Genomic DNA, 12,461 nt, shown 5'->3' with positions numbered 1-12,461 from the left:
GCCTTGAAAACCCTATGGGGTCGCCATAAGTCAGCTGTGACTTAATGGCAAAAAACCCCAACAACATAGAGAGGCACAGGCTGTGAAAACTGAGTAGATGATATAGGGAACCTGCAAGGGTGGATATAATGAAAACGGGAGTTTTCAGAATCTTTAATAAATGGAAGAGGAAGGCATTTTTGGCAGGAACAGTTTGGCTGGAAAAGGTGGGGAACGCTGCCCCTGCTTCTTTTACACAGTTATGAAGGTTTATATAGACATGTAAGCTATATATAGGGTTCCAACTTGACCCTGCTGGTGGGATTCTTAGAAGTATATAGCTGGCCAGCATAGTCCAATCTGGTCATTGGACTAGAGAGGCCTCTGATGTGATCCAGCAAGCCTCTTATTTTATGAAAGGTACAGGGTGTGTCTGGGAAAGGCACTAGCAAACCACCCCATAAACAAAGTCTGCCTAGTAAACGTTGGGATGTGACGTCACCCCATGGGTCAGGAATGACCCGGTGCTTGCACAGGGGACCATTACCTTTTACAGGGTGTGTATCCCATCCTCATTTTCATAAGAGGTATTTAAAATATAATTCAATTATGTCATTGCTTCCTCTGCATCTTTGAGCACACTACTGAATTATTAAATTGTGTGAGGAAAAAAAGCGACTGCAGCTTTTCAGTGTTGAAGGAAAGGCATTCTGTTCATGCCTAGAAGTATTTTTTTTCCAGAACGCAGCCTCTGCTGAAAATAAGCCTTAGTGCAGTCTTGGCACAAATTGAGTAAACAGAAGAGACAAATTCTAGTAGCCATGTTAGTCTGTTGTGGTAAAACTAAAAAGGATGCTTGTGCCACCATAAAAAAGGATGTATTGTATTTTCAGCTTTCTTGGTTAGAATCCATTTCATCAAATGCATGAAGTGAATTTTCAGTCTTCAGATATAACTATACGCTTATTTTAAAAGCGTCTTAACTTTGTTTCAGTGTTTGCTGCCTGCCCACAATTCTAATTAAAATGCTGTACACTTTGGTTTGGACCTTAACAGTGCTTTGCAAATTCTGCTTTGCAGGTAAGTTGGACCATTTCTATATCTAGTAATACTATGGTGGAATTCTAAGCAGAAGAAAACTGTATTGAAATCAGTGTTATTTACCTCAAAGTAATGTCGCTGGGCTTAGTCAGCAAATCTGGTGCTTACATCTCCTAAAAAGCCATGTGTGAACTGTTTAAAACCTTCTAATTTCTCTCAGCTGAATCTTAAATTAAGTTTCACTTGTCCCTTCTGGGGACAGAAGAGAGGCCTGTACTGCCTTTCATATGCTAGTGAAATCCATTTGCAATTTCACTTGTACAAGCTCCATTTCAATGAATGGGGTGGTTCATGGGAGCTTGAGGAAATATAGCTGTGGGGACCTAAAAGTAGAAGCAGAACAGACTCCTCAGTTAGATAATATGTCCTTAATGCATATAAATAAGAGTGGTGGCTAGGGTTGCCAGGTCCCCCTTTGCCACTGGCAGGAGGTTTTTGTGGCTGAGCCTTAAGAGGGCAGGGTTTGTGGAGGGGAGGGACTTTAATGCCATAGAGTCCAATTGCCAAAGCTGCCATTTTCTCCAGGGGAACTGATCTTTATCAGCTGGAGATCAGTTCTAATAGCAGGAGATCTCCAGCTTGTACCTGGAGGTTGGCAAACCTAGTGGTGGCTATATTTTGGGTTTGATTCTTCACCAGTTTCTTCACACACAGTAGTCAGTCAATAAGCATGAACAGCATAATGTGCAACAGGGATCCTACTGATAGGTAAAACAGCATCTGCAACCACTGTGTAGACTTCACAAGGTACAACACAAATTGCAGGAAGTATAAAAAGCTGATATCTGTAAACTGGAGCTCATGTGTTACAGTACTCATAAGTGTAGGTGGTTTGTGAATGATCTGGGGGAGGGGCTGCCACTCAGTTGCAAAACCTCTACTTGGCATGCAGAAGGTCCCAAGTTCAATCCCCAGCATCTCCAGATAAAGGGATCAGGTAGTAGCTGATGTGAACGACCCTCTACCTGAGAGCCTGGAGAGCTGCTACCAGTTAGAGTAGGCAGTATGATAGTGCCAACCCCCAAGTGGGGGCCGGAGAGCTTCCATAATTAGAGCTGATCTCCAGACTACATGGATTGCTTATTATTTATTTAATACATTTATTCCACTTCTCTGGGAGAAAATGGCTGCTTTGGAAGGTGGATTGCATGGCATTTTACACTACTGAGGTCCCTCCCCTCCCTAAACCCCTCCCTCCCAGGCTCCACCCTCAAATTGCCAGGTATTTCTGAACCTGTTGGCATCCCTAAGTACTAGGGTTGCTAACCTCCAGGTAGTAGCTGGAGATCTGCTATTACCACTGACTTCCTGCCAATAGATACCAGTTCACCTGGTGAAAATGGCTGCTTTGGCAATTGGACTCTATGGGATTGAAATCCCTCCTCTCCCCAAACCCCGCCCTCCTGAGGCTCCACCCCAAAAACCTCCCGCCAGTGGTGAAGAGGGACCTGGCAACCCTACTAAGTACTGCCCTTGATAGACCAATGGTATGACGCAGTATAAGTAGGGTTGCCAACTGCCAGGTAGTAGCAGGAGATCTGCTAATTCAGCTGATCTCCAGCTGATAGAGATCAGATAACCTGGAGAAAAATGGCTGCTTTAGCAATTGAACTCTATGGCATTGAAGTCCCTCCCCTCCCCAAACACCGCCCTCCTCAGGCTCCGCCCCAAAAATCTCCCGCTGGGTGCAAAGAGGGACTGGCAAGGCAGCTGCATGTGTTCATGTGTGTGTGCATGTGTGTGTTTTCAAAAAAGCAGGAAAATTGATTCAGCTAAAGTTGCATTAGTGCGAAGCATTTTCACAATAACACCATTTTGCAAGATGCAGTAATTTGGGAGTATACTGTGAAATCGTGTTTATGTCAGATCAAAGACAGGATATTTAGTTGATAAGGAGTCATTGATGGGGAAGGAGTGGACCCAGGTACACATAAATGGAGCAGATCTGCATCTCCGCTGAATGTGTGCTTGTGTATGTGTGTTTTTACTCTAAATGTTTCTAATTAAGTGATTTTCTTTTAATAGATTCAGATGTGGGGCATCATCATATGTTTCCTTTGTCTCCCACAATCGAAAGAGGTTCAACCCTGCAACTTTTTTGTAGTCTTGGCAAAAAGCTCTATCCCTATAAAAATGCAAGTCATATAATCTGGACACTGAATGGGGATACGATTGCAAAAGACAACTATGTAATTGTCAATGATTCTGTCTCTGGAGTTATTATCCATAATTTTACTTATGGAGAGGCTCACGTGAAATGCTATGTTGATTTTCCCCATGAAAAGCAACATCTGGCTCAAACTGAAGTTAAATCAGGATGTAAGTAAACTTAAACATTTTGAATTAGAGATGAGTGTTATAAGCAGTTTAATATTTATAAATATTTAACAAAATGTATGTACAATGGAGTAAGGGTGGAAGTAATGTTTATAGCTGTGGAGATAATAAGGTTTAGACAATTCCATACAGTTAAGTGTTCTTAATGTGAAACTGTCCATACATTTTCTGTCATATTAAATACAAATTAATGACTGATGATCCCCTCTCTTTCTTGTTCCTTTGATTATAGTTGCACCACAGAGACCTGAAAATATTTCTTGCATTAATTATGAGGGCAAAAATATTACTTGCAGTTGGACTTTTGAACGAGATACATACATTGAAACAAACTACACAATTCTTGGAAAGTAAGTGCTACTATTACGGTATACAAAACAATGGCAAGCCATTTATAGGTATCTGAGTTGAACTCGATTACAGACTCAGCAGGTAGTCCCATAATTACAAAGTTATTTATAATTTATTTACTTCATTTATAGCCCGCTTGCTGAGACTCAAGACGGATTGCAAAATATATGTTAAAAAATCAATCAGACAGCCTGAGACATCCAATAAACAATGCAAATAGGGCTAGGATTACAGAATTGGTTTGAAAATGTATAGCTTCACAGTCGCATGTTACATGTGTCCATGCAAATACCGTATTTTTCGCTCCATAACACGCACCTGACCATAACACCATAATCTTGTTTTCCTCCTCTAAAAACTTGTCTTATGGAGTGAATGCCCCAGGGAGGCCAGGTCTACCCATTGGTTTGCATGGCAGTAGACCTGGCCTCCTGTCTCAGTCAGGAGGCCAGGTCTACTGCCATGCAAACCAATGGGAGGACCCCCCCCACGGAGACCCCACGGAGACCCGGAGAGGGCCAGGCTCGCTTTCCCCACCGCCCCCCCTCTCCCGGGCACAGTCAGGCTGCCCATTGGTTTGCATGGCAGTAGACCTAGTTTCCTGTCAGTCAGGAGGCTAGGTCTACTGCCATGCAAACCAATGGGCAGCCTGTCTGTGCCTGGGAGAGCGGGGGGGGGGGGCGGCGGGGAAAGCAAGCCTGGCCCTCTCTGGGGCCAGGATCGCACGGGAGAGGGGGCGGCGGGGAAAGCGAGGGGAGGGGGCTGTGAGCTCAGTGGCAGAGCCTCTGCTGGACATGCAGGAGGTACCAGGTTCAGTCCCTGGTGCCTCCGCTCCCACCCGCCCCTGGCCCAGGCGAGCCCGGATCCGGCCCATGTGCGCACGGGGAAGGAGAAGGAAAGGCTTCAGCTGGCGCGCGGGGCCAGATCCGGCCTGGGTGCGGCCAGCGAGGGAGGAGGGAAGGCTGCAGGCTGGTGTGCCAGGCTGGATCCGGCCCGTGTGCGCCCGGGGAGGGAGGAGGGAAAGTGGCCCCATGTGTGCCTGGTAAGGGAGAGGGGAGGGCTTCTGGCTGGCATGCGCTGTCGGATCTGGCCCGTGTGCTCCCAGGGAGGGAGGGGGGAAGGCTCAAGAACGGGGGGAGAGAGGAGGGGGCATCAACCGGTGCCTCCGCCAGCCCAGCCACCCCCACTCGCTGCACAGAGGCGGGGTGCGGCAGGCGGAGAGCGAGTCTGGATCCCGCCGCCGGGCCGATCCGCCGGGCCCACCCTCCTTCCCTTCCGCTCGCCTGGCCTCCGTGCAGCGGGGATCGCCGAGGGGGAAGTGGGAGAGGGAAGAAAGGAAGGCCAGGGGTGGAGGGGTGGGGTAGGCCTGAGGGGGAGACGCTGCCTTCGCCCGCGGAGGGAGGGTGGGGGAGGGGGAGCCGGGGCGGGGGGGAGGGCAAGCCGGGGCGGGGGGGAGGGGAGCCCCTTCTGAGGAGACCCTCCTTCCTTCCCGCCCGGTGAAGGAAGCCAGGCCGCGGGTCCAGTTACCTCCGGCGCCGGCCGCCCAGGAGCCCAGCAGGAGCCGCCCCAGCACCACCATCTTCGCCCCCCCCCCCCCGCGCACTTCCCGGTCCTGAAGCTCGCCCCCGCGCCCAACAGCTGAGCCTCGGGACCGGCAAGCGCTCGGGGGGGGGGAGGTTAAAGACCCACAGCCCCCCTTCCTGGGAAGGGGGGCGGTGGGTCTTTAAACTACTCTGTGCTGCCTGCCCTGCCGGCTCTGTGCGCCCCGGGGACGCACAGCTAGCGTCGTTCCAGTGCGCCTAGAGCGAATGTGCAGAGCCGGCTGGGCACGCCGTTCCAGCGGCCCCAGCCAGCTCTGTGCACATTTGCTCCATAACACGCACAGACATTTTCCTCCTCAAAAGCGAGGGGGAAAAGTGCATGTTATAGAGCGAAAAATACGGTAAATGTTTAGGGCATCAGGACTGCATGTAAAAGAGCAGAATGTCTTGGCATGAACTGTCCTTGCGTTCTGGTTCATCGAGTCAGTTTATCGCTGGGAAAAAGTCTGGCCTGGTTGCAAAAGTTTTGTGATAGGAAGTAGCAAGATGAACTGTCGTGGAGGCTGCTGCTGGGTGCAGGTGAGTTGTATAGCATCAAGACATAGCCACCACCACAACTGATTGAGTTGTGCAAATTGCGCGGTAGCAGGTTGCTCAGTGGTTGTTGCTGTGCCTGAACCCAATGAGTCCGCATTCCAGGTCAGGAGCAAGGGGAGCAGGGCTGGACTGGGAGGCCAAAAATAGCCCTGGAAAGAGCCCTGCCCCCTCCATTTTGGCCCCTGACTTTTAACTGACCAAAAAAACCCCCACACACCAACATTTGGAGGCTGGTTTAGCAACCCCCCATGGCCACTGAAATCTCAGGGAGCATCTATTTCTTAATGGTACAGACCCTGCTTCTGTTATTTTGGGTGGGTTTTTTTTACCCCCAATGATTTTCCTATTAAGGTTTCAGATTTTTCTGCAAATCGAGCTTTTCTTGGGTTTGTACAAAGGTCTGTTTTGTCTGTTCATGGCTCCAATATCTGGTTTTAAGTATTCCCAGATGGGGCCATGTTGAATATTCCTTTTTTTTAGTATATGTGCTGCCAAAGTGAGCACATGTTGAATATTAGACATATTGATGCTTATCTTGCATTGTTCTTTTCTGTTTGCTTTGAATCTGGAAGAGGTTTTACTGAATAACGTCATTAAACTTGTTGAGCTCTTCTGTCCCATAGAGAATGTTTATTAATGCACTGTTTTTCAACAACACTGTTTTTCTCCCTCTCCCATAATACTAGAACAAGGGGTCATCTGCTAAAGCTGGAGGGTGAGAGATTCAAAACAGATAAAAGGAAGTATTTTTTCACACAATGCATAGTTAAATTGTGGAACTCCCTGCCCCAGGATGTGGTGATGGCTGCCAGCTTGGAGAGCTTTAAGAGGGGAGTGGACATATTCATGGAGGAAAGGGATATTCATGGCTATTAGTTAGAATGGATACTAGTCGTGCTGCATTCCTATTCTCTCTAGTATCAGAGGAGCATGCCTATTATTTTAGGTGTGGTGGAACACAGGCAGGATGGTGCTGCTGCAGTCGTCTTGTTTGTGGGCTTCCTAGAGGCACCTGGTTGGCCACTGTGTGAACAGACTGCTGGACTTGATGGGCCTTGGTCTGATCCAGCAGGGCCTTTCTTATGTTCTTATGTTCTTAACAGCTCACTTGTCAGAGGCTGGTTTTTAAACGACACCTGGAGAAGCAAGAATGGTTCAAGATCTTGGAACTTCCAGACTGACATACACTATCCTGAGTTTTGTATCCAGCTTAAATTAGAAAATCCGTTGGGGAAAGCAGAGTCATTGTGTATTCCCCAAAATTCAGAGGAAATTTGTGAGTTATAAAATAAACTTATTTCAAATATTGGTGTAAGAAACAGACATCATTTGTATGCTTGGACAGACATACTCTATGCAGAGCTTTTGTAACAGAAAAACTCCGGCAGGAATTTCTGTGTGATAGAAATTGTGAGACAAAAATCATAAGAGCACTTTAAACCACTTTAATGGCCAGTTCCCCTCTTCCCCTTCAATTAATGTGCATTTTCTTTACTCATAAGTCATGCTTTCCTAGTTTCCATGTCACCATGCACCTCTTCCAGCTACCCAGGAGAACGTATGTCAATGTAAGCAGCTTTTTCATAATGTATTATTGGTCCACTTAACTCAAGTTACTTTACTTTAAGGCAGCGGTTCCCAAGCTTTTCAGTATGGTGACTCATAGGTCCAAATTTACTTGGTATGGTTGGCGCTTAAAGGAAAGTGTGACCTTGCAAATCTAGTTCAATATTCCATTTTCTACAGTGGCTAACCAGACGTTTTTGAGAATGCAACATACATCACACAAAGGGTGCAGCTGCCCCTACTATGAACCCCAAGCAAGTGGCTTTTCGACATACACAGCCTTTCATATGGAGGTTACATTATAGCCTTTGACCACCCTCTCCTTCTCCACTATTCCCTCTAAATCCCAAGATTCTCACTCATTCTAGTGACCATCAGGACCTGTTTCACTTGATCAACACGTATATGCAGTGAAGAACATATACTACTAATGTATGACATGGAAGGTACTGTTTCCAGGGTCAGATCTTGGTTTCTGTGATACAAAAAGAAAAGGGCAGGGGGTGGCCTGTGACCCACTTTTGGGTCCCGGCCCATTGGTTGGGAAACAATGCTTTAAGGGTTGCGGCTGCCCTGGAGACTCAATACTCTGGCTGGCAGAGGACATTTTTGAACCAATTGAGCCTCACTAATCTTGCCCTAGGATCAAATGGACTTAACATTGGAAGATCTGTGAATGGTTTTTCCACCATGCTTATATATATGGAAATAGCAGCAGTTTGGTGCTCCAGTTTTGATTGGGTAATTATATGTGTTTGGTGAGGTTAACCATTTCCCTACTGAGACTCATTAATTAAAACCAACCTCTCCTCCTTCTGTTAAGAGCCCTGCAAGGTGGGAAGGTGGTAAACCTTTTGTCTTAATCCAGCCAGAACTATTTGTGTCTATAAGCACTGAATTGTTCTGTGCTTGGGTCTTGCTTACTCATCTCCCCAGTGCATGAACACACATGAAAATATGAAGTGGCCATACGCTGAATCAGACCCGTGGTCCATCAGTAGTCAGTATTATCTACTCAGACTGGCTCTCCAGGGTCTCAGGTGGAGGTCTTGCACATCTACATGTGCTTCTCCGTTGTGCCCCCCATTCTTATGGACTGCCTTGCCTGAGGAGTTCAGGAAGGCTCCCACTCTCCTGGCTTTCTGCAATCTTTGCAAACTGAATTATTCAAGAGAGCTTTTCTATGCAAGCTGTAGGGTTGCACTGTATTAAATGATTCACAAAGTTACTTGGATCAGTTTTTATGGACTGTTGCCTGTACTACTATGTATACATTGCTGAAACTAGGATCCTACTAGGATCCTGGAGGGTGAGAGATTCAAAACAGGCAAAAGGAAGTATTTCTTCACACAACGCATAGTTAAATTGTGGAACTCCCTGCCCCAGGATGCGGTGATGGCTGCCAACTTGGAAGGCTTTAAGAGGGGAGTGGACATGTTCATGGAGGAGAGGGGTACTCATGGCTACTAGTTAAAATGGATACTAGTCATGCTGCATATCTATTCTCTCTAGTATCAGAGGAGATTGCCTATTATCTTGGGTGTTGTGGAACACAGGCAGGATAATGCTGCAGTCATCTTGTTTGTAGTGGGCTTCCTAGAGGCACTGGGGGAACAGATTGCTGGACTTGTTGGGCCTTAGTCTGATCCAGCATGGCTTTTCTTATGTTTAGTTTAAAGAAAAGAATACCGGGGGAACATGATGGAGGCTTTCAAAATTATGCATTGGTTGAGGATGGATGGCCACTACTTTTTAAAGCTGAGGCACTTCATCTCACCAAGCAACAAATTCTGACATCTAAGCATGCTATGGGATGTAGCTCTAGGACCATGGCCACTGCAGCTGCTCTCCACCATCATGCATGCCTCTGGTCCGCATCTCCTGAGGCACATGCTGTGACGGAAGACTCAGCTTTGTTTGTTCAATAGCTAGGCTGATGCAGAGCAGCCACCTGGATCCAGCCTTCTACCTTTGTGAAGCACAATACCCTTGACTTCAGAGTCAGAGCAGAAGCATCCTTTGGCAGGGCAGTGCTCAAGGCTCTCTTCTCCTAGTTGAACCTGAACCCACCCCAAGATAGGTCAACTTTCTAGTTTATATGCATCAGTGCGATGAAGAATTGTTATTCTTATTAATTATTTTATGAAGGTTGCTTAATATAAATGATGTTCAGTGCATTCACATAACCCACCCACCTTCTCTGCAACAAGTGCTTTTGCTGCAGTGCACAGTCATGTACCATGTGGACAGATTGGAGCTAGTGCAGAGGAGAGCAATGAGATCAGGGGCCTGGAGACCAAGCCCCACAAGGAAAGACTGAGGGACTTAGGAATGTTTACTCTGGACAAGAGGAGGTTAAGGGGGGGACACATGATTGCTCTCTTTAAGTCTTTGAAAGGCTGCCACTTAGATGAGGGTAGGGAGCTGTTCCTTCTGGCAGCAGAAGATTGGACTCGCAATAATGGGTATAAATTACGGGCAGAAAGGTACTGGCTGGGCATTAGGAAGAATTATTTTACAGTAAGAGTATTGGAACTGGCTGCCTAGGGAGGTGGTGAGTTCCTCCTCTCTTGCAGTCTTCAAGCAGCAGCTGGACAAACACTTGTCAGGGATGCTTTAGGCTGATCTTGCATTGAGCAGGGGGTTGGACTAGATGGCCTGTATGGCCCCTTTCAACTCTATTATTCTATCAAAGGGAATGAGCAGGAAAGTACAATTCCTTTCCCTTGGCCATGTGTCATTGGAGCTGCATCTTGGAGGGGAGAGGACTTTTGCACTTAAATGCTAGCAATAGGAGTTTCCAAATTGCTGTAAGAATGCTCAGATGACCCCTCAAACACAGCACAGTTTTTAAAAATCAGTTTCTAGGACTCTGAGGGATTTAACCACTTATCCATTGTGGTATTTTTTCCTGTGCGCTTTGATGAAGAAGTTGCTCAACTCCAATTTGACTTGGATGCTCTAGGAAAGAAAGGGACTATAACAGAACTGTTAAAGCTCTCTCTGTTTGTTGTATTCACTTGGTTCAGTATTAGTCTGAAGGTTGTGGAGAAGCCGTTTTTAAATGTTTAATCTTGCTATAGTCCTTGCATTATGTGCAGGGGAGTCTATTCATAACAAGACTGGTCCAAACCCTTTCCTAACCACATAGTTCACCCTTTTCGTTGGCATAAGGTCACTTTTGTGCTGGGTGAATGGGGCACCTCCAGTGGTTCTTGAGATTTCACACTAAGGATAGTGGGCCTACCCTCCTCTACCTGCTGCCCACTAAAACAGAGCCTTTCATGCTGCACCCGTTAGATTATTGGACGCAGTATATTGCTTATTATTAAAAAGCATGAGAGCTTTGTTTCTCTATTCCAGTGAAGATTAAACCAACTCCTGTCAAAGTGAAAAAAATTCCAGGAGTGAAGAAAATGCTAACAGTTTCCTGGGAAAGAAAAAGGAATGGAGTCAAGTGCCAGATACGATACAGAAATTTGAAGCAAAATGACTCGGTGAGTTGTATCTTAATTAGGTGATACTTTTCTAGATTTCATAATCTAGTTGGCATGATAGATGTGACTTCTGTTGGTTAATTCCATGTTAAAATATGATTCAAAACACTGATATTTCTGGGTGGGAAATGTCAGATAACCTTGCCGATCTTCTGCTTGATGATACTCTAGCTACATAAGCTAGCAACAGAGGAAAGAAATCCACAGGCAAAGATTAACCCGTGCTGCCTGAAAAGTAGCTTTTCTGAACAGTGCCTGGGCATGTGCAGAACGCAATAAAAACCCTATGGCAGTTAATTGTTCTGTGGGGGGGATTTATTCAGTGCTTAGAAGGGGTATGGGAGATGGGGATTCTACAAGAAGTATTTGGCTTAGAAAAGAAGCCATTAATTATACACATAATAATGAAGCTTTAATATTTTTTTACCACAAGAAACACTGATGTAATAGAGGTATATCTATGTCAAACATGATACCTACATAAAATGTGATATAGGTCTTAGCCAGTCAAGCAAGAGATGTTGAGATGGATCCTACCCCATGCTACCACTCTTATTGAGCAACGTTTTATTTATTAATTAAGACATTTGTACCCCACCTTTCCTTTTTTGCTCAAGTGTGAAGTCTTCTTCCATTCTAAGGAGGCATCCTCCAAATTTAAGCGGCTCTTCCGTTAGGCTGGAGGGCAGCTACTTGGAGGATGGTTGGATCCATCCCATTAGTTAAATTGATGGAGTACTTTTAGAGTAGCCAATTCCTCTTTGTTACAAATCTATATCATGGGACAGGCATGTGTTGTTTCCTCACGCACAGTGGCAAAGGAACTTCCGCATGGCGGGTTTTCCCCGTAGCTGCCTTGCCCTGACCTCTGGGCAGCAGCCATCCCCCCATACTACCAGGGCTTTTAAAAGTTTTTTTTAAATCGACAATTGAATATTGTTATAACAATATGTGTAACAGGTTCTTTGAATCCCCAGCTTTCCTTAAAAAAAAAGTGTCTCTCTGTGCCTTTCTTCATATATCTCTGCAACAAAACATGCTAGAGGCTAAATGAAAGCTGGGAATTCAGAGAACCTGCTACACATGTTGTTAACGTTATATAGATAGAACAATGTTCAGTTGTCAGTTTTTTAAAAAAAGCCACCTGGTGGTGGGGGGAAGAAATTGCCTCTGCGGAAAAAATGGCTGTCATGTTGGTGGAACTGGGAAAATCGGAACTTTCCTACCCACACGACAGCCATATGGGCAAGCTTTCCCAAACCCTCAGAGCAAACCAGGTTTGGGAAAGACTGGAGAAAAGCCAGGGAAGCCCTGAGAGGGACATGAATGCTCCATGAAGCTGTGGAGAAGCAGGAAAAAAAACTCTGCTTCACAACAGCATCAATCCTGGGGTAAATAACCTGTGTGGAAAGAGCCAGTGCGCTGGGGTGTTGTAAAGATGCTGTGTCCCAGATTCTCTGTTGACTCCCACTTCAGTAGGGAGCATAGTGCT

At 46.0% G+C, this 12,461-nt stretch overlaps 1 protein-coding gene across 1 annotated transcript in view; it reads left to right on the top strand.

Moving 5' to 3' along the window:
* Window positions 1-1,004: 1,004 nt before the first annotated feature.
* The window catches only part of IL31RA (interleukin 31 receptor A), a 30,300-nt gene continuing 18,843 nt past the window's right edge, over window positions 1,005-12,461 (top strand). The window contains 6 exon segments of the mRNA XM_056849038.1: window positions 1,005-1,059; window positions 2,332-2,338; window positions 3,089-3,399; window positions 3,650-3,785; window positions 7,022-7,182; window positions 10,836-10,969. Coding sequence (XP_056705016.1) covers window positions 1,005-1,059; window positions 2,332-2,338; window positions 3,089-3,399; window positions 3,650-3,785; window positions 7,022-7,182; window positions 10,836-10,969 — 804 coding nt within the window.

The sequence above is a fragment of the Euleptes europaea genome, chromosome 4, assembly GCF_029931775.1.
Source record: "Euleptes europaea isolate rEulEur1 chromosome 4, rEulEur1.hap1, whole genome shotgun sequence".
Classification (NCBI taxonomy): domain Eukaryota; kingdom Metazoa; phylum Chordata; class Lepidosauria; order Squamata; family Sphaerodactylidae; genus Euleptes; species Euleptes europaea.
Note: the sequence above shows the minus strand (reverse complement) of the source record. Positions and strands in the feature narration are given on the sequence as shown.